This window comes from Hyperolius riggenbachi, chromosome 3 (genome assembly GCF_040937935.1).
Source record: "Hyperolius riggenbachi isolate aHypRig1 chromosome 3, aHypRig1.pri, whole genome shotgun sequence".
NCBI lineage: Eukaryota > Metazoa > Chordata > Amphibia > Anura > Hyperoliidae > Hyperolius > Hyperolius riggenbachi.
Window position 1 is genome coordinate 355,983,817 of NC_090648.1, and position 23,229 is coordinate 356,007,045.

Consider the following 23,229-nt stretch of genomic DNA (forward strand, 5'->3'; position numbering starts at 1 on the left):
AGCTATAACGTTCTGCTAAACTTTAAACTACCTTTATTCCAGGAAGTGTTAAAGAGAGCATCACATGAAAATTAGGGATGGCGAATAACATTAAAAAAGTTGCCCAGATTCAGTTCTGAACAGTGAGAACCAAGCAACTGCAGTGTTGGAGTACATCATATTTGGCACACAAAATGCATTAAAAGCCACTCTGTCATGATCTCACTTGTGGCATGCTTTGCTGGGTGCAGCTGAGCTTCAGCCAGGCAGCTCTGACATCCCTGCATGACATGATCTCACTTGTGGCATGCTCTGTTGGGTGCAGCTGAGCTTCAGCCAGGCAGCTCTGACATCCCTGCATGACATGATCTCACTTGTGGCATGCTCTGTTGGGTGCAGCTAAGCTTCAGCCAGGCAGCTATGACATCCCTGCATGACATGATCTCACTTGTGGCATGCTCTGTTGGGTGCAGCTGAGCTTCAATCAGGCAGCTCTGACATCCCTGCATGACATGATCTCACTTGTGGCATGCTCTGTTGGGTGCAGCTGAGCTTCAACCAGGCAGCTCTGACATCCCTGCATGACATGATCTTACTTGTGGCATGCTCTGTTGGGTGCAGCTGAGCTTCAACCAGGCAGCTCTGACATCCCTGCATGACATGATCTCACTTGTGGCATGCTTTGCTGGGTGCAGCTGAGCTTCAGCCAGGCAGCTCTGACATCCCTGCATGACATGATCTCACTTGTGGCATGCTCTGTTGGGTGCAGCTAAGCTTCAGCCAGGCAGCTCTGACATCCCTGCATGACATGATCTCACTTGTGGCATGCTCTGTTGGGTGCAGCTGAGCTTCAACCAGGCAGCTCTGACATCCCTGCATGTCATGATCTCACTTGTGGCATGCTCTGTTGGGTGCAGCTGAGCTTCAGCCAGGCAGCTCTGACATCCCTGCATGACATGATCTCACTTGTGGCATGCTCTGTTGGGTGCAGCTAAGCTTCAGCCAGGCAGCTATGACATCCCTGCATGACATGATCTCACTTGTGGCATGCTCTGTTGGGTGCAGCTGAGCTTCAATCAGGCAGCTCTGACATCCCTGCATGACATGATCTCACTTGTGGCATGCTCTGTTGGGTGCAGCTGAGCTTCAACCAGGCAGCTCTGACATCCCTGCATGACATGATCTTACTTGTGGCATGCTCTGTTGGGTGCAGCTGAGCTTCAACCAGGCAGCTCTGACATCCCTGCATGACATGATCTCACTTGTGGCATGCTTTGCTGGGTGCAGCTGAGCTTCAGCCAGGCAGCTCTGACATCCCTGCATGACATGATCTCACTTGTGGCATGCTCTGTTGGGTGCAGCTAAGCTTCAGCCAGGCAGCTCTGACATCCCTGCATGTCATGATCTCACTTGTGGCATGCTCTGTTGGGTGCAGCTGAGCTTCAGCCAGGCAGCTCTGACATCCCTGCATGACATGATCTCACTTGTGGCATGCTCTGTTGGGTGCAGCTGAGCTTTAGCCAGGCAGCTCTGACATCCCTGCATGACATGATCTCACTTGTGGCATGCTCTGTTGGGTGCAGCTGAGCTTCAACCAGGCAGCTCTGACATCCCTGCATGACATGATCTCACTTGTGGCATGCTTTGCTGGGTGCAGCTGAGCTTCAGCCAGGCAGCTCTGACATCCCTGCATGACATGATCTCACTTGTGGCATGCTCTGTTGGGTGCAGCTAAGCTTCAGCCAGGCAGCTCTGACATCCCTGCATGACATGATCTCACTTGTGGCATGCTCTGTTGGGTGCAGCTGAGCTTCAACCAGGCAGCTCTGACATCCCTGCATGTCATGATCTCACTTGTGGCATGCTCTGTTGGGTGCAGCTGAGCTTCAGCCAGGCAGCTCTGACATCCCTGCATGACATGATCTCACTTGTGGCATGCTCTGTTGGGTGCAGCTAAGCTTCAGCCAGGCAGCTATGACATCCCTGCATGACATGATCTCACTTGTGGCATGCTCTGTTGGGTGCAGCTGAGCTTCAATCAGGCAGCTCTGACATCCCTGCATGACATGATCTCACTTGTGGCATGCTCTGTTGGGTGCAGCTGAGCTTCAACCAGGCAGCTCTGACATCCCTGCATGACATGATCTTACTTGTGGCATGCTCTGTTGGGTGCAGCTGAGCTTCAACCAGGCAGCTCTGACATCCCTGCATGACATGATCTCACTTGTGGCATGCTTTGCTGGGTGCAGCTGAGCTTCAGCCAGGCAGCTCTGACATCCCTGCATGACATGATCTCACTTGTGGCATGCTCTGTTGGGTGCAGCTAAGCTTCAGCCAGGCAGCTCTGACATCCCTGCATGTCATGATCTCACTTGTGGCATGCTCTGTTGGGTGCAGCTGAGCTTCAGCCAGGCAGCTCTGACATCCCTGCATGACATGATCTCACTTGTGGCATGCTCTGTTGGGTGCAGCTGAGCTTTAGCCAGGCAGCTCTGACATCCCTACATGCATGCAGCTGCATAGCGTTGCTAGCATTTGCAATGAGTTTCATTTTCATCTGCAACATGTTCTGTTGGTTGTAGCTGAGCTGCAATCAGGCAGTTCTGACTCCCCTGCATAGTGTTGCTAGCATTTGCAATGAGTATCATTTGCACAGTTCTCCCCAATCTTGTAAAATATTTGGTCTTGTATGGTTTAAAAAGGGAACATAGAGTGCACTCTGTCCTTTCCTAATTGTCTTTCCAGGGCAAATAAGGAATATAATAATGTAATTCCCAGTCAGATAGTTAAAAAGTAACAGTACAGATTTATAAAAAAAAACCAAAAACTGATTTGGTTCCCTTTTAAAAATCCCCTCTGACCTTTATTGACACATACTAAACTGCAATAAGCTCCATTTACTGAGACTCCACCCAAAAGTCAGTTCTGGATCACAGGTAATAGGGGGTACCACAAGATACCTCTATCGAGGGGAATTGTAACTCCCCCTCCCCCCACTGTAGTGCAGCTCACACAACTGACAAAGCTCACATGACTCTCTTAAGTTGTTTCGCCACTTTGGTCCATCACTGGTCCTGTTACAAAATTATACATTTCCTTCTGTTTTCCACATTCATAACCTCCTAAGGAGGTTTATTGCACATTATGAAACAAGAGGTTCTTTACCTGCACATATTTGCATAATTGAATAAACATAGGACATCGATAAATATGTATATTACCTTTCTGCTACATTTTTGATGAATGGACTAAATTCCTTTCCATTGCTGTCTTGGAGGTTATGCTCCTTGTCCTCCTGCAAGTTTTCCATGTCCTGTAGAGTTCTTTCTTCTGGGCGGCGTATATGAAGCAGTGTCAGAGGGGTCTCATGGCTCAGAGGACCCACACGCCTACAATGAAGAAGGCGTTGGTAGGCTGTACGGAAGTCTCTGTTCAAAGCAGCATATAAAATTGGGTTGAGAGCCGAGTTGGCATAGCCCAACCACAAGACTATTAAAGAAGCAGTCTCATCTACTTCAATGTCATTTACCCCTTCATATGTAAATACAGTGAAGTATGGGAACCAGCAAATGATAAATGCTCCCATGACAGCTGCCAGTGTCACTGTAGCTTTATGTTCTCGAACAGTGGGCAGTGAAGGACTCACGGCATTGCAGCAGTTGGCATGATTTATCCTTTTAGCTTGCTCTCTGGCAATCTTGAAGATCCTATAGTACATGAGACACATGATAACCAAAGGAAGGTAGAAAGTTAATAAGCCGTCCACTAATACATACTCCTTGTTCAACTCCAATTCACATGTTTTGCTGTTATCTTCTCTTGAGTTTTGTACTGACTTATCTTTTGTATTCCAACCAAGGTGTATGGGAAGGAATGACACCATCAGTGAAATCACCCATATCAAGCCCATAGCTATGCCAACACGACAAGGAGTGACAAACATGGAGTAGCGCAGAGGTGCTGTCACACCGTAATAGCGGTCCAAGCTGATCATGAAAAGGTTCAAAATAGAAGCGGTACACAACATGACGTCCAGGCTGATATAGATGTTGCAGAATGTAGATCCAAAGGGCCATTCTTCATGTAACAGGTTTAAGGCTGAAAAGGGAAGCACCAAAATTCCAAGCAAAAGGTCTGTAATAGCCAAAGAAACAATGAAGCAGTTTGTCAAGCTGCGAAGTCTCCGGTCAAAGCCCACAGCCAGACACACCACCACGTTACCACAAATGGTGATGATGATGATCAGAACAAGGACCACTCCAATGAGAACATTGTACAGAACTGTCTTCCAGCATGTAGCAACGGAATCCTTGAGATCACCACCCATGTCAGAACACATGAGTTTGCTACTGTTTCCTTTTACATTAAGCTTGTTGTGTGCTTTTCCAGAGGTATATTAGCAGTGTTCATCAACCATAACTATTGATGGATACATGATAATGGGGCCCAGCAGTGCAATATTCTGATTTGCATTGCTGGACCCCGAAATCCAGGAACAGTGTCTGAGATATTTCACACCACCGATGTTTATTTTCATTTGCCTGCGTTTTGCTGTTTTGTCTTGTTTTTCTCTAAGGTGTGATTAACGAGTGCTTGTTTTGTTTTGTCATGAGGCTTCTCTGTTACACATAGATAAAGTATTGCTGACTACTGCTATTGCTATCCCAGCACCAGGCTGTGCTTTTCAATAGATAATCCATTGCTAGCAGCAATATTTCTGCCTGCGTGTGATGAGGTATCGCAGAGATTGCAGCATATTTCTTCATTAGCACTGCAGGTTTCTATGCCTCATGCAACCTGGAGAAAGAGTAAGAGTAAATGTCAGACATGTAGAACTTACATGATATAACTGCAGTGTCAAACTAACAACACTTGAAAAACATTTGTTGTATGCTTAGTCAATGCAGCTACATCTCAAAATTAGGGTGTAGTCACTAAGATACTGTTCCTTATGTCATTATATTTAACTTAAACATGTACAATTGTGCAAAAATAATTTGCATATATATTGCCACCATGCTCCATAGCACTGGAAAATATAAAATATGAAGTCAAATATATAGGGTGGTGTCTGGAGAAGTCCAAAGATCCTTCCAGAAAAAGACAAAAACACACAGAGCCCCCAGGAGCCCTGTATAGTGTAGTATTTAGTTACAAGGGTGGTCAATAAGATGCAAATAATTTTGAGCTTATGCAGGATTATGCAAATTTTGTATGCAATTTATGCAGCTTGAAAATTGACCAATTACATTTTACCTCAGCAAGATTTGATTGCTTCATGTTCAAGCAACATTAATTTGCACGCAAACGTTTCGACAAGCCAGTGTGTCTTTGTCAAGTCAGGATCCTGTCGTGTCAAAACACGTCATCATAATAACCCGGCACACTGAACTTGCCTGGACTCCTGACCTACCACAGACCCTTGTTGATGTCCCCCGCTGGCCACGGTTAACGCCCGAGGCGTGGAACAGTGAGAATGTGAGATATGCTTGCAAATTTATACAATCTTGTACATGCATTTATTTTGCAATTTGCAAATTGAATTAAAGGTATTGCACTATAGAGGCGCTCTCTTCTCTCTCCTTTTTCTAATACAGACACTTGTCAAATCCCACCCCTGATAGAGCTGCACTGGATGCTACCTTTCCTAATTTCATTGTCTGACACTGACATTGGAGAACTGATTTACTTTGGACATAATATCCTTTAGTCCTGGTTGTAACAGCCAGCGCACATATGTTTGTCTATTGTGGTGTTATGACTACTTTCTGCCTGCCACCTGTACCGACCTCTGCCTGGATTTTGACTGCTCTCTGTCTGCCGTCTGCACCGACCTCTGCCTGGATTTTGACTACTTTCTGCCTGCCGTCTGCACCAACCTCTGCCTGGATTTTGACTACTTTCTGCCTGTCGTCTGAACCAACCTCTGCCTGGATTTTGACTACTCTCTGCCTGCCACCTGTACCGACCTCTTCCTGGATTTTGACTACTTTCTACCTGCCATCTGCACCAACCTCTGCCTGGATTTTGATTACTCTCTGCCTGCCACCTGTACCGACCTCTGCTTGGATTTTGACTACTCTCTACCTGTTTGCACTGACCTCTGCCTGGATTTTGACTACTCTCTGCCTGCCGTCTGCATCAACCTCTGACTAGATTTTGACTACTGTCTGCCTGCTGTCTGCACTGACCTAAGCCTGGATTTTGACTACTGTCTGCTTGTCGTCTGCACCGACCTCTCCCTGGATTTTGCCTACTTTCTACCTGCCGTCTGTACTGACCTCTGCCTGGATTTTGATTACTCTCTGCCTGCCATCTGCTCCGATCTCTGCCTGAATTTTGACTACTCTCTGCCTGCAGCCTGCACCGACCTCTGCCTGGATTTTGACTACTCTCTGCCTGCCGTCTGCACCAATCTCTGCCTGGATTTTGACTACTCTCTGCCTGCCATCTGCACCAACCTCTGACTGGATTTTGACTACTCTCTGCCTGCCAACTGTACCAACCTCTGCCTGGATTTTGACTAGTCTCTGCCTGACATCTGCACCGACCTCTGCCTGGATTTTGACTACTCTCTGCCTGTCGTTTGCACCGACCTTTGCCTGGATTTTGACTACTCTCTGCCTGCCGTTTGCACCGACCTCTGCCTGGATTTTGACTACTCTCTGCCTTAAAACTTATAGCAAAGGGAAAAAAGTCAAAAAGGAATCACGCTTCTACTGCCCCGATTGTGATGTCGCCCTCTGTGCCATTCCCTGTTTCAAAATATACCACATGCGGGAGGTGTATTAGGTATATATGTACATACGGTATAGTCTGGTGCCTTATTTGTTTCACTATTTTTTACGTTTATCCATAAATGTAATCATTTCAACAATTTTGTGTTTTTCAGTCTTTTATTATATGTGGGATGTCTACACGACCTTTATTCTGACATATTCTGATATTTTGGGGAGTTATGAATTAAGAATTGGAGGCCTTAAATTTTTGAAAAAAAGTTTACTGCTTTTAGACCCATAAATCCAGACAGAAATAAACTGCCAGGGAGGTTAGGCTGCCCAACACCTAGAAATGAAAGTGTGGTGAAAGTGCAGGATCAAATGCATCAAATGACAGTTTTTTGAATTTTGCAGTCAGATCACTGAAAACTTACAGTGGAATGGTATGGCAAAAAGTAGGATGAAAAGGACTGAATAAGCAGTCAGTAAAGAGGTAGCATGACAGACCAAGGGAGCATAGTGTTCAAGTTGCTGGATAGTGTACTGGTCAAGGCAGGGCGCCATCTCTGACACAGGAGTCCAGGGTTTGAATCTCAGTTCGTCCTGTTCAGGAAGCCAGCACCTATTCAGTAAGGAGACCTTCAGCAAGACGGTAACAGTAAATTCGGGCGCCTGAGGCAAGTGGACAAATCGGGCGCCGCCATTCACTCCCATAATAAATATCGTTTAATGGGCGCCCGACAGGAAAAAAGGGCGCCGGAGAAAAATAACGTTTTATAAGCGGCGCCCGGAGACTTTTACTGTTTTATAACTGCTTCTCATGATTACACATTATTTTATGATTTATAATTTTTTAAACATTATTTTTAAACGAAAAACAGTACAATCTTTTTTAAAACATTATTTTTAAACGAAAAACAGCACAATATTTTATTCACACGTTATTAATGCTTATCACAGGGGGGTCTTAGGTTTAGGCACCACCAGGGGGTCTTAGGTTTAGGCACCACCAGGGGGGTCTTAGGTTTAGGCACTAACAGGGGGGTCTTAGGTTTAGGCACCACCAGGGGGGTCTTAGGTTTAGGCATCAACAGGGGGGTCTTAGGTTTAGGCACCACCAGGGGGGTCTTAGGTTTAGGCATCAACAGGGGGGTCTTAGGTTTAGGCACCACCAGGGGGGTCTTAGGTTTAGGCATCAACAGGGGGGTCTTAGGTTTAGGCACCACCAGGGGAGTCTTAGGTTTAGGCACCATCAGGGGAGTCTTAGGTTTAGGCACCACCAGGGGGGTCTTAGGTTTAGGCACCAACAGGGGGGTCTAGGGGTTAGGGGTAGGTACAGGGAGGGTTACTTACTATTTTTTTTAAACGTTATTATACGTTTCACTTTTTAAACGGAAGATTAACGTTTTCACAATTGCCAATTTCATGCACATTATTTAATGATTTATAACTTTATAAAACATTATTTTTAAACGAAATATAGTACATTATATTTTTAAACGTTATGCATGTTTATCGTTTAAAACCCCGCGCCCTTTTTTCCCAGTGCCCCTTTTTAACGTACGCCAGCAAGACTCCCTAACACTGCTACTGCCTACTGAGTGCACCCTAGTGGTTGCAGCTGACGCTTTATGAGTCTGCAGGGGAGAAAATTGCAATATAAATGTTCTGTGTCTTACCTCCCTAAGTAATTTGGAAGTGTTAAATGAAATGATAGAGATTGGAATCTAGAGCACAGCTAATGAGGTGGGATTTAGATATTTGGGATGGCAGCTGCTGCTCAGTTAGAAAAGCTAAGGCTGCCAGAGAGGGGACTGGCAGAGCAGGTGTCATGTCTCAGCAAGTGGTTGCCCATGGACACTCACCAGCTCAGGACTCTGCCTACAGAACTGTTTTCCCTTCTAGGACCTTAAGACATTCCCACACCATCTAGTGGCTGTAATCTGCTATGCATCCCTGATTGCAAGTGAGCATGTGAGCTCACTTCCTGGACTATCTTTTAAATGTGCTTCCTTGTTTGATGCTCATTGCCTGAGCATCAGGTTTCCTGTGTCCCTGTATCCTTAAAGACTTATACCTTTATGAACTGATATCCTGGCTTTGATCCTTGGCAATCTTTGACTATCCATTTGTCCTACGTTCACCTGATTTGGACTGATTTCCTGTTAGCAACTCCTGGCTTATCCCTGACTATGTCTATTGTCTGTTGTACCTTTACCCAGGGCCAGGCCAAGGCAGAGACAAGAGAGTCTCCAGTCGCAGGGTGCAATGTAGGAGGAGGAGCACAATTCACTTAGCTATCATTCCCCTATTGTGTTTGAAGCAGAGGAAAATAAGAAAAGGGGATACATGGAACTGACTGCAAGCCAGATAACTAGAGATTAAGGTGTTGGGGGCCCTGGGGCACTTCTTAAGGGGCCCATACGCCTAACGATTTTCCCGCCGATATACAGCAGATATGATCACTGTGATCGAATCTGCTGTGAAATCGTTGTGCAAACGCTGACAGAACGATCGATTTCCGTTCAAAATCAATAGTTCCCGTTGATTCTCGTTGATCTGTCCAAGTGGAAGATTTTGCTCGATCACCGGTTGGTCGGGAGTGCGTCGATAGCGGCGTTTGAATGCCCGATGACTGACACTAGCTGCAATACATTACCTGTTCCACTGGCGCGTGTCCCCGCTCTCTCCGCTGTCTTCTTCTCCGCCCTGGGCTCCAAGTCCGGCTAGCTACACTGAACTTCCTGTCCTGGCAGGAAGTTTAAACAGTAGAGCGCCCTCTACTGTTCCCTGGACATGAAGTTCAGTGAAGCCAGCCGGACTGGGAGCCCAGCATGGAGAAGAAGACAGCGGAGAGAGCGGGGACACACGCCGGCGGAACAGGTAATGTATAGCTGGCGGGGGGGCAGCGGCAGCTTCACAGATGGTGAATCGATTTCATGCTGAAATCGATTCACAATCTGTTTGCAGTAAAGGCAGCCATACGATCCCTCTCTGATCAGATTTGATCAGAGAGGGATCTATCTATTGGTCAATCTGATGGCAAATCGACCAGTGTATGGCTGCCTTTGGTCTAATATCAATCAGTATGTGGCGGCTGGGGTGGGGGGAGGGGCGCACTTTGGTGTCTCAGGCTTGGGTGCTGGAGGACCTTGTCTTGGCTCTGCCTGTAGCTGGCATTGGATTATCCAGTCGCACTCAGCAGTCACCTTCGGGTGCACCCATCTGGTCCCCATGGCTGCACCCATCTGGCCACACAGAGGATTCACGCTCCCCAGAAACGTGACAGCAGGCGGGCAGGTTTGTTTATGAAGAGAAGCAAGTTTTAGCAAGCTTTTCCAACTTCTTTCTTATAGTGTCAGCCTGTCGAGAGTCTGACCAGTCAGATGTAATCTAATACCTATGTGGACCTTTAGCCATAGTGACTCAAATTCATCCTAAAGCTGTGAGAGGTGTATGACCTTCGTGCATTTCCTGTATGTAACCAAGGTCTATGTTGATTTTAGCTCATTTAGTAATACATGCCATTGTAACACTCTGTTAACTTCACTTATCGATTAGGATATTCAGAGGAATGCATGAGGTTGCAGTTCATTGATCTATTACATTAGCATATACGGCATACATTCAATATGGAGCTACTGCAATGTCTGCACGGTATGAATATGTTACTCTTTCCTGACTAATTACTCTGGAATAACAAATGAAGAGAGATGAGATACTGGAGGCATTAACCTCAATTAACAAAAGCACTGCATTCGCCATTTGCTTGCTCTGTCCACTAACTAGCTCAGTATCCTTTTCTTCTCATTATAGAGGAAATAGATTCAGTTTTTAAACAATGACAAGAAAAGGAGACCCTGTAATTAGCTTATTTTCAAGCTTTTCACGAAACTCCTTAATCATGTATGTCTGGAACACAATGTCATTATTAGCAACAATGAGCTAGATTGGATCTTGCCAGATTCCTTCATTTTGGCAGCTTTGGGATACCTGAGTTGGCTGAATCACAATTCCCTACACCCATTAAGATATGCGAAGATCTGACTCATTTGTCATTTCATTTTAGTACACACCTATACAAATACTGCACATTTAAAAGCCAACTTCTGACACAGATGTTTTCCTTGTCTCATGTAGACACTAGGCCAGGCATGGGCAAACTTGGCCCTCCAGCTGTTGAGGAACTACAAATCCCACAATGCATTGCAGGAGTCTGACAGCCACAGTCATGACTTATAAAGGCAAATGCATTGTGGGATTTGTAGTTCCTAGTTTGCCCATGCCTGCACTAGGCAGTCTGCATCAAAGCTAGTTTTTAAATGTATAAGCTTCCTAGTTATGTTAAAGAGACTGAAGCCTCCCTAAAATCATGTTTTTATTTTAAAAACCTCTTAAACAGGATTGCAACACGTAAAATGCCGCATCTCCGCAGCTGAAAACTCAACTAATCACCCATAATTCTCCTGGTCGTGGATTTTGCTGCCAGTGGAGGCAGAGCTTTGGGCTGTAGCTCTGCCTCCATGCGCATCAATCAGCTCTGATCGCCACCGCTCCCCTACCCTCTCAGTGAAAGAAGACTGAGAGGGGCAGGGAGGGGCGGAGAACCATGCAGATTGATGGAGTAGAGGCAGAACTACTGCCCAATGCTCTGCCCCTATGCGAAAACGATCCCCGCAATTAGCCCCAGGGAGTTTGGGGTGATTAATTGAGTTTTCAGCCACAGGGATGCAGCGTTTTAGGTGCTGCAATCATGCTAAAGAGGTTTTTAAAATAAAAATATGATTTAAGGGAGGCTTTAAAGTCTCTTTAAGAAAGGTCACTTTGAACTGCTTTTGGTTTTAGGACGTAGATTCTACATCCTAATTAGTGTTCCTGTAGGTTCCAGGATGTAGAATCTACGTGACGTCCCTGATTAAAAACTACAGACCGGCAAGCCTGTATATGCCCATGCACTCTCCCACACATGCAGGAGCTATGCAAAAGGAATGATTCCTGCTTGCACATAGCAACCATTGTTCAATAAAGTTAGGCCAAAAAAAAAAGTTTTACATTTAATAAAAGATATATAAAGTGACACGTTTCCAATAAAATAAAACGTTGTTTTTTTATCCCCAGTAAAGTTTTAACCCCTATCCCCTTGCCTGTTCACCCCTTGTTACCCTCTGCAATACCTATACTTGTTTATACACTTTTAATGTCTGCCACCTGTAGCGCTGTGATGAGCTTGCTAGGGTGACAGTTTTGGGGCCCCAACACTCTATGGATGCATTGATCTGCCATTACATAGCAATGCAAATGTACAGCACTGGGGCATGTGATTTGTCACCTTAGTGCACGCATTCGGAGGTAAAGGCGTCTTCTCTGCTGAGAGCTTGCATAAGTTACTCCCATTTATAGCCTGAGGAAGCGGGTAAAATACTTGCAAAAGGCATTGCACTGTTTTTGGAGTATACATAAAGTAGAATAAAGTTATTGCCTGATACAATTTGAGTCTCCAATGGGGAGGTGAAGTCCACCACTTCTTCCCATTTTTAAATTGTTTTTAGTACATTTTAATCTTCCTGATGCCTCTGTTTTTCCCTTTATCAATTGCAACTTATCCACCCCTGGTGGAGGGGTGTTACCTCCTTCTTTCAGACCTACAATAGCGACTTCTTAACCGGAGTGGAGTTGAGTCTAACCTCCCCACCTGCCAATATAGCGGTTGCCTTTGAGGTAGCCCATTTTCGTGAGTATACCATCACATTGAATTTATATCAAACGCAGATAGAACAGAGGCGCCAAAAAGAGTAAAAACACTATTATTTAAAAACAGTAAAAAGAGGGAAGGTAAGGTGGACTTACCTCCCTCTAGCAGTGGAAAACAAAACTCTGAGGTAGAGTAGAATGCATTTATTAAACAGTGTAACTCCTAAAGATGCAACGCGTTTCGCGGGCCACAGCACCGCTTCCTCAGGCTATACAGGAGTTCAAAAAAGCTGTATCCAATCCAAGTATTGAATGAGCACCTCTGTCAATACTTGGATTGGATACAGCTTTTTTGAACTCCTGTATAGCCTGAGGAAGCGGTGCTGTGGCCCGCGAAACGCGTTGCATCTTTAGGAGTTACACTGTTTAATAAATGCATTCTACTCTACCTCAGAGTTTTGTTTTCCACTGCTAGAGGGAGGTAAGTCCACCTTACCTTCCCTCTTTTTACTGTTTTTAAATAATAGTGTTTTTACTCTTTTTGGCGCCTCTGTTCTATCTGCGTTTGATACATATTACTTATCCACCCTTGGTGGAGGGGTACGCCCCCTTTTTTCTCCTGTCTACAGAGAGCGACTTTTATACCCGAGTGGGGTCGGGTACCAATTCTCCCCACCTGCCTTTCAAGTGGTTGCCTGCTGGTGACCCTTTTTTGTGAGTATATTTCTGCACGAACTATCTAGACAGATTTTCTCTGTTAAAACTATACTGCACTATTGGGCTCTCGGTGCCCTGTTTTTTCTTTTGTTTTACATCACATTGAATTTGTATTTGTTTTGTCCATTTGGACTTTAACATGTTACACTATTGTGGGCTCTCAATTTTTCTTTTATTTCTAAAAGTATTAAAGACACAGGATCAGAGGGACAGCCAGGTAACTTGCATTGTTTAAAAGAAAACATGTCAGCCTCCAAATTCTTTTCACCTCAGGTTCCCTTTAAATGTGGTTGATCTTCTCTATTATCTAAACATAACAGGCCATCCATTTTCCTACAGGCAGCTCTTCTCATCTTCATTCATAACATTGACTTCAATTAAGCAACGCTATAAAAAGATGACCAAAGCCTATCGCAGTGGTGACAAACCAACATCCCTTTTCTTATGTATCATGACATTCCACATTCAGGTATTTCTAAAAGCACCAAACTGCAGATGTCTTCTAAAGAATGATGTAGAATGACCCAGTTCTGCTCCTGCTTCCCTCATGCATTTTACAGATAACATCACTGAACTATCAGGGACTTCAAAAACCTGCTGCCGGTATGTGTCATTTGAATGGGAAGAAGCAATAAGTCTTTGCACAAAGCTCTTCAAGTCTGCGTTCAAACTGATAAGCTGAATCTGAATTCATGTTTTCTTCTATAAATAATGGTTTAAAAAGTCAAATGTAGTGAAAAGTTCACATTGCTCTATCGTTTGATATATAACGTAGATGCTTTAGACAAGCACAAACAATGCATTCCTTTTGGTTGTGAAGCTGGAGTCAAAACACAATCTCCAACATGTAAAGGTGCTATTAGCCGGCTGCAAACACTTTATAGGAGCCAATCATTCAACTCAACATGGGAGATCTAATTTCAACACCTACAGAAAATCACACAACTCAAGATTTCTTTGAAAAATGAAGTGAAACATTGGGTTGCACTCTGTAACTAAAATCACTGTATTCGGTTTATCAACATGTTATCAGAATAACTATTTCTGTAGCTATCATCACAATTCCTACTTTGTAATCTTTGGTCCATTCATCAAGGACCATTATTGGTCAGCCATAAAAATGACTTTTAATCTCTTGACTGTTGTTCACATCGCTTCTCCCTGTATTATTCGGCCGATTCTTAAAAGGACTGAAGTTTGCACTGTGTAGTGTAATTGGCAGCAAAAATAATGATTTCTCATTCGTTTAGAATAACCAATGGCAGTGGAATGGAGTCACAGAGAATCCCATCCTGTTTAGCAGGCTATATATGCATTAACTTTCTATTTGATTCCCAGCAGATTCAATCCCTCTGATTAAATCTGTCAGAACTCTACAGCACAACAAGACCGATTGACCAAATTACAATAATTTTGGCCATCAAATGGCAGTATCGATCAGACAGGGAAGAAACTATAAGTGGATTGTGGCGTGGCAAAAGTGGGAGTCAATCCATGGGCCATAGGTTTGCACTGCATCAAAGGGCTTGATTCACAAAGCGGTGCTAACCAACTTAGCACGTCTAAAGTCTTTAGACGTGCTAACCAGGGTGATAAGTAGGTTAGCACCGGTTTTCTCAATCAGATCGCGCGCTAAGTACCGCGCGCAAAGTTTTACGCGCGCAAAGTCCTATGCGCGCGCTAAGCCCCATAGGCTTTAATGGGCACTTCGCGCGGAGCGCCCTGCGCTCTGTGCAGTGTTATGAGTAAAGTTTTATGCGCATAAAGTTTTGCGTGCGTAAAGTTTTGTGCGCGAAAAGCTCGTTTAGACTTGCTAAGGGGGTTTTCACAGGCGTGCTAACAGTTAGCACCGCTTTGTGAATCAAGCCCAAAGAGTGCAATGCTATATCAGGTCCGGAATCAGCCTAATACATTTATGAAGAAATAGGACTTTTGGGTAGAATCCTCAGACACAACAATTCATTATTTGGATATTAATAATTCTGTTTTGGATACCTGGTATTATGAGTAGGTGATGTTTTCACTGTGATTTGATGTATTATGTGTTTGAGGGTCTCTGGTCATGTGATCTATTAATCTTTCTCTAAAGGAATGATCTGCTGATACCGAAGTTCGATCAAGTCATTTGGAACCAGGAGTTAGTGTTATGGTGCCCAGACACAATACAATAAAAACATTTGATTTTCCTGTTTATTCGACAAAACTATCAAATTGAAAATAATCCTTTTTTTTCGATCAAGAAAAACAAATGATTATCCCATTTTTTTTTTTTTTTTAATAAAAATCTGATCGGACATGTTGGAAAAATCTTTATATTCGCTCTAATGGAATAACCGAACAAAATTATCCAATCAAAAAAAAAAAATTAATGAAAAAATGGTACCATGTGTGGGCACCATAAGGAATAAGGAGGTGGATTTTTACTAGTGGCACCTAACTAGTCGGTACCAAACTCATGTGAAAGCGCTGCAACACATACTCTTTATAAGTGCCATATGTAACAGTTTAATTTGTCATAAACTTGAAAATGCCTAATTGTATGGTTTATGTATGCTGGAATGCACATTTTTTTTGGTTTCTATTGTTACAATTAGGGATGGGACGACGAATCTGGCGAATCCACGAATCCCTCGAATATTGGGAAATATGCGAGATTCGTGGATTCAAATCCCAACGGCATTTCCTGCTTAACGAATCCACCGAATCCAGAGGCTGCATCCCCGCACAACCACCGATCCCCCGCTCGCCCTTGTCCTCCCCTGACCCCCCTGTGCCTCCTCCGCTCGCCCCCTGCATGGATAAAAGCATCGGTTCACCTAACAAGAAAATCCAGCGTTCGCCCTCCGCATAGAAAAAAAAGAATCGGCTCACCTAACAAAGGAATCCAGCGTGGAGCGCAGACCCGCAGACCTCTCGCTTCCTCCTCTGTTCCCTCTAGTGACCGGCTTTAGTGATGACGCATTTGCAAGGGCCGGTCACTAGGGGGAACAGAGGAGGAAGCGAGAGGTCTGTGGGTCTGCGCACCACGCTGGATTCCCTTGTTAGGTGAGCCGATTCTTTTCTTTCTATGCGGAGGGCGAGCGGAGGAGGCGCACAGAGGGAGGGGCGGCGGAGAAGGCGCATGGAGGGTGGGGGCGAGCGAAGGAGGCCCACAGAGGAAGGGGACAAGCGGAGGAGGTGCACTGATGGAGGGGGGCGAGCGGAGGAGGCGCACAGAGGGAGTGGGCTACTTAAGGTACCTATACCTAGCTAGCTCTGCTGAAGGCCTCTATACCTAACTAACTATACCGATGGCCTATATATCTAACTAGCTATACCGATGGCCCCTATACCTAACTAGCTATACTGAAGGCGCCTATACCTAACTAACTATACCGATGGCCTCTATACCTAACTAGCTATACCGATGGCCCCTATACCTAACTAACTATACTGAAGACACCTATACCTAACTAACTATACCGATGGCCCCTATACCTAACTAGCTATACTGAAGGCCCCTATACCTAACTAACTATACTGAAGGCCCCATACATTTCTAGTTATACTAAAGGCCCCTATACCTTGCTAGCTATACTAAAGGCCCCTATACCTAGCTAGCTATACTGAAGGCCCCTACACCTAACTAGCTGTCCTGAAGGCCCTATACCTAACTAGCTGTCCTGAAGGCCCTATACCTAACTAGCTATACTGAAGGCCCCTATACCTTGCTAGTTATACTGAAGGCACCTATACCTAACTAGCTATACTGAAGGCCCCTATACCTTGCTAGCTATACTGAAGGCACCTATACCTATCTAGCTATACTGAAGGCCCCTATACCTAACTAAAAGGCCCCTATACCTAACTAGCTATACTGAAAACACTTATACCTAGCTAGCTATACTGAAGGCACCTATACATAACTAGCTATACTAAAGGCCCCTATACATAATTAACTATACCAAAGGTCTCTATACCTTGCGAGCTATTCTAAAGGCCCCTATACCTAGCTAGCTATACTGAAGGCACCTATACCTAGCTAGCTATACTGAAGGCACCTATACCTAGCTAGCTATACTGAAGGCATCTTTACCTAGATACCTATACTGTGGTCACCTATGCCTGGCTAGCTATACTGAAGGCACCTTAACCTTGCTACCTACACTGTGAGCACCTATGCCTGTACTGTGAGCACCTATGCCTGGCTACCTATACTGCGGGAAACTATTCCACAGATCACACAATTATTAGGTGCAGGATTCGTTAGATCCGTGATTCGTGATTCGAAAAGTTCGAGAGATTCGAGAACCTTTTTAGATTTGGATTAGAAGAAATGGTGGATTTGACCCATCTCTAGTTACAATGTTACTGCTAATATAATGGACACTGCTGTTTGGTGTCCAGTTTAGAAAAAAACTCAAAAAGTGCGACACTGAGGTTTTAATCAATTTTATTTTTTTCCGGCTGAAATGTATTGGAAATCAATGGATGTGCTGTGTATGGTAGGAATTGATCACAATCCGACAATGAGATTCTGATCACAGAGTGATGGATTGGTTTGCCACATTGGGAAGATACTGATACAGGTACAGGCACCTGTAGCGTAGTCTAGACCATCTCAGAGCTACTGAAAAACAGTGCTAGGCCCGTTGAACCATGAGGTCATGGGCAAATTTCTGGCAAGGCCTCATAGGCCATGGCCTAGGGCACCAGATACACACGGGGTTGACTGCAGGCAGCCAGTGGGCTTTATTTGCAAATTAAGTTCCAAACAAATGAAAGTGAAAGGGGTCGGGCCAAACACACTATTTGAACCAGCTGGCAGCTGCCTGTGCTGTACTGCAGGCAGCTGCACTCAGTTAACCAAGCATGCGCGAACAGTGTGTGATTAGCAAACAGCCAGACCTGGTCCATTGACACAGCAGAAGCTGCAGGCGGTGGCGGAAGGCTGGGTCAGGCACACACGTGGTGTGGGGGATGAAAGGACCCGGGGCAGCACCAGCGAATAGTACAGAGTACAGAAGGCAGCCTATCATAGTCCCATTTCCTGGCTATTGATTGGACAGTGGTGCTCCACCATGAAGATCTCAGTGGGTATGGGACATTTACACATTTCCCATTCCACCCACTGTCTAGTTGTGGTAGGATACCACCAGACACGCTGCACAGGTAGTCCCACCTTTCATGTTACTGGAGGATCAGCCGGGCTACTCGTTATATATCCCGTCAAGGGGAGCCAAGGGTGTGATACAGAGCTATATTAACCACAAGGCAAGACATTGCTGGAGTGGAGAGGTCTCTACGTCTGACTGTTTGCGGGCAATTAATGTATCGCCCTCTACATGATATAGTGCGCACTGTAGGGACATTGCTTGGTTTACCCTATTTAAGGGTTTTTGTAACAGGTTTTTTTTTATATGTGAAAATAAAAGTTATATTTTAACTTGCAGAAGCCCATGTTGTGGTTATAATCATATAGACAACTTAAATTTCATCCCGATAGTATTAGTGAATTGATGTGGTAGGATACTGTTTGGTTAGGGGCGGCTGGTAAAAGTATGCCTTGGGCGGTAAGAAGTACAAATCCGGCCCTATGTGAGGTCTGATACAGTGACCTAGAAACATCTGCAGCGTACAAAAATAAACAATAGATACTGCAATATTGTACAATGAATGATATCAGTTATTTCTGATATCAACAATTTCTGTGGCAAATGGCTGACAGGTCACCTTGAAGAAGGTTTGGCTGATAAAGAAGTTTGTCAGGTAGCTGTACAAAGAGGAACTTGTAAAATGACGGTTAGCAAACTCCTAAATAAGCACATAATTGCATCATTCATTTTTTTGCATATTTACATATTAAATATTTTTTTAGATATGCTTGTTAAATGGGATTTAATCAGGAGCGGGTCAAACATGTACATAGGGTATTATTTAGCAATCAAAGTTCTTCTTACTATCGTATTTATTCTTCAGAAAGGAGTTTGTTACTATCAGGAAGATTCCTTTTCACTTCTGTAACAAATGCAATATGCTAGCTCTGCAGATGCCAATAGTGAATGTTGTTTGGTTCTTACTGAGCCTAGAGAGAAAATACAAAACATGCACATTCTTTTTTATAGCCCTTATTTGGATGAAATTGTGCCATGGCCTACTTACAATATGTGCTACTACTGATTTTCTACATTTTTTCCAAAGGAACTCCACATAGCTTTAAAATGCTGCTATTTTTGAGTTTCTATTTCCAGTTAGTATGATCTATTTCAATTCAGCATCTATATTGCACTTTTCTCCTGTCGGACTCAAAGTGCCAGAGCTTCAGCCAATAGGGCGCACACTTAGTAAGAAATAGCAGTCAGTAGCAATGCTAGGAAGTCTTATCAAAGGTCTCATTACTGAATAGGTGCTGAATTACTGATCAGGAAGAGCTGACTGAGATTCGAACCCCTGGCCCTCAGAGGCAGAGCCCTTAACCAGTACACCATCTAACCACTGCAGGTATATTAGCAATGTCCCTATTTTATTAACTTACCACTAACAGAGCCTAGGCAAGGTCCTCCAGCACCCAAGGCTGAGACACTAAAGGGCGCCACTCCATCCCTCCCACCCCAGACATCACATACTGATTGCTATTAGACTAAGAGGTGCCCCAGGGCCCCCAGCACCTTAATCTCTAGTTATCTGGATTGCATTCAATGGCATGTACCGGTATCTACTTTTCTTATTTCTCTCTGCTTCAAATACAGTGGGGGAATGATAGCTGAGTGAGCGGTGAACCCCCTCTTACACTGTGTACAGCCCTGACCATTAATATTACATGCTGTACAAATGCTATGTCAGGCCTGTAGGAATATCCACTCACGAATCAGCTCCAATGCCCCAATCTACCTCCACACGCTTCACCCTATGTGGCGTGTCCCCACTTGAATGAGAGGTGAGAAGACAACACCTACCCGACTTTGGTTACACCCAGGCCTTTAGTGTGAAAGGTATTGGAGCAAATAAACTTCCAGGCCTAAACAAGAATACAGAGTAGCAAAGTCCAGCAACAGTCCAGGGTCATACACAGGTAAACAGAGATATCGCAGTACAGGAGGGCTAGGCAGAGAGGTCAAAGAACGTAAATGAGGTCAAACCAGGCAGCAAACAGTCGTAATCCAGGCAATAGGTGGATTCAGGCAGCCGACAAGGGGGGTCCAGTAAACAAGCAGAGGTCAAAATCCAGATAATCCAATATAACAAGAGCAGGTATATAGCAAGCTAGAGCCATCACGGGCAACATGCAACTGTCACACCAAGGTTTAAATACTGACAGCATCCAATCAGAGGCCAGCCACTCACACTCTGCACCAATCACAGCAGCCCTGCCTGAGTGTCAGCTGACTAACAGATCAGCTGACACCACATACAACCTACCTATGTGTCAGCTGACTAAACTGTCAGCTGACACTAGGTTTTCCATTTTCTGAGTGAGTAGGACGGACGTCTATTCCAGAACATCCATCCTCTTGCAGTGCTGGAACGCAGGGAACTGGAAGTGGCGCACGCAGCCCCGTCGGGAAAGACGCCTGTGTTGCTAGGGGCTGCGTGTACAGAGGAGGAAGAGACGGGAACAGCTTGTCTCTCGCCATGGGAATCCACATCACGGATCGTACAGGTAAGTCTCTTACATGCTGTTATTAGTAGTAGTAGAATTAGTATTTGCCCACGTTGAACATTCTGTAAATACTGCTGTACTTTACACAAATAGGTTATGGCAGTTAATAGGGCAGGGAACAAACTGACAACTGAGGAAATGTGTGGGGATTATCTCTTGGCCCTTATATAGTGCTTGTGTATCATTTGAATTCCTGAAAGTTATAAATTATACAGTCGATGCAGATTTCTGCTTAGCCTAGTGATCAAATATAAATGAACTGCCAGACCCTGCAGTGAATAATATACATAGCTTTAGAAGTCCTTTAAAGCCACAATTGATCCCTTTGAGCACTGTGAAGGTCAAGTAAACATTTGTTGAACAGATACAGGATCAGACTGAGGTCTAACATAGGATTAACAAAAAAGGGCTTGAATCTAATGAGTATTAATGTAATAGTTATACCACGGATCATCTGCAACATCAAAGATAAAAAGATATGAGCATCTCATATATCGGTAATGTTACAAATATATGCCCACATTGTCCACCAAACCAGCAATCAAAAGGTCCAAAGCTAGCAGAACAGCTCTCCAAGACTGTGTTCATTTTTTTTTCGTATGCCTCCCCCCCCAGCCCCCACAGTTTTTATCAACTAAAAAACAGCATGTATTTGTATTTTGTGTTTGCTTATTTTGTTATGCATGATCTATGTATGATGTTGTTCTTCTATGGTCTAAAGCGTTAAATAGAATCTGTACTCTAATATTCTTACACTAAAAAGCAAACCATTCTATTCCTTATTTTCTCCTGTGCCCCTCTGTGCTGTTTCTGCTACTCTCTGCTGCAATCCTGGCTTGTAATAAACAGTTTTAGGCAGTGTTTACAAACAAACTAACCAGCTTGTAATAGGCTCACATAAGCAGAGTGTGTGAGTCATACAGAGCCTGCAGGGGGCCTGCAGAGGGTGTGTATCGTTTCTATCCAATCACAAGCAGCCCTGCACATTCCACACATTCAAGCCTTAGACCGACAGACACGACAGAGGAAAGGAGATAGGATTTATTACAGAGACAGTGCAATTAGGAAAGGCTGCAGTAAGCCAGAGCACATTAGAACAGGCATAGGAACGTATAGGGTAGAAGAACTAAGGCTGAATAATTTGTTACAGAGTCTCTTTAAAGTACATCTGAGATAAACTTTTACTTATTGCATAATTGTGTTCCATACATATAGTTTATAGGGCATTCCTCAAGTCAAGTACTTTTTTTTTGTTTTTTTTTAATTCCCTAATTCCCTATAAACTAAACAAGCCTCGCCCACAGCTCCTCCAGTGACTAGGCACTCTGAGACCCATGTAGCAAGGGCTTATGGGAGCTCAGTCTGGGCAGGAGGAGGTTACTAGCCAGATATTTCAGAGCAGTGGCGTAGCTAGAAACCTCTGGGCCCCAATGCGGAATCTGGATGTGGGCCCCCCCCTCCCGGCAACAACAGCCCCCCCCCCTCGCAACACCCGAAGCACACACATATCCAAATCCCCATAGCTGTGCATGGCATGGCTATATCAATTCCGCTTTTCAGCAGCATGGCTGCCACGTTCAATTTGTACACATATGCAGCACCCAGAGGAAATAGGGCAATTAGTAGCAAGATGCCAGTCTGAAGGAAAAAAATCGTTATGTGCGCAGCATTCACCCGATAATAATTATTATGTGCGCAGCATTCATCATAAAATCATTATGTGTGCAGCATTCACCAGAAAATAATCGTTAGGTGCGCAGCATTCACCAGATAATAATCGTTATGTGCGCAGCATTTACCAGAAAATAAACGCAATGTGGGAGCTTTCACCAGAAAATAAACGCTATGTGGGTGCATTCATCAGAAAATAAACGCTATGTGGGGGCAGTCACTATAAAATAATCGTTATGTGGGGGCAGTCACCATAAAATAATCGTTATGTGGGTGCAGTCACCAGAAAATAATCGTTATGTGGGGGCAGTCACCAGAAAATAATCGTTATGTGGGGGTAGTCACCAGAAAATAATCGTTATGTGGGGGCAGTCACCAGAAAATAATCGTTATGTGGGGGCAGTCACCAGAAAATAATCGTTATGTGGGGTAGTCACCAGAAAATAATCGTTATGTGGGGGCAGTCACCAGAAAATAATCATTATGTGGGGGCAGTCACCAGAAAATAATCGTTATGTGGGGACAGTCACCAGAAAATAATCGTTATGTGGGGGCAGTCACCAGAAAATAATCGTTATGTGGGGGCAGTCACCAGAAAATAATCGTTATGTGGGGAGCAGTCACCAGAAAATAATGGTTATGTGGGGAGCAGTCACCAGAAAATAATGGTTATGTGGGGGCAGTCACCAGAAAATATTCGTTATGTGGGGAGCAGTCACCAGAAAATAATCGTTATGTAGGGGCAGTCACCAGAAAATAATCGTTATGTGGGGAGCAGTCACCAGAAAATAATCATTATGTGGGGAGCAGTCA

At 44.3% G+C, this 23,229-nt stretch overlaps 1 protein-coding gene across 4 annotated transcripts in view; it reads right to left on the bottom strand.

Moving 5' to 3' along the window:
• HRH2 (histamine receptor H2) overlaps positions 1–23,229 on the bottom strand; it is a 230,029-nt gene that overhangs the window by 127,166 nt on the left and 79,634 nt on the right. For all 4 annotated transcript variants that reach the window (XR_011030041.1, XR_011030040.1, XM_068272836.1 and 1 more), the window contains exon 2: positions 3,201–4,776. Coding sequence is in view for 2 of the 4 variants with exons in the window: in XM_068272836.1 (XP_068128937.1) it covers positions 3,201–4,318 (1,118 nt within the window). In the remaining 2 variants the exon portion in view is untranslated. The remainder of the gene's footprint in view (positions 1–3,200; positions 4,777–23,229) is intronic.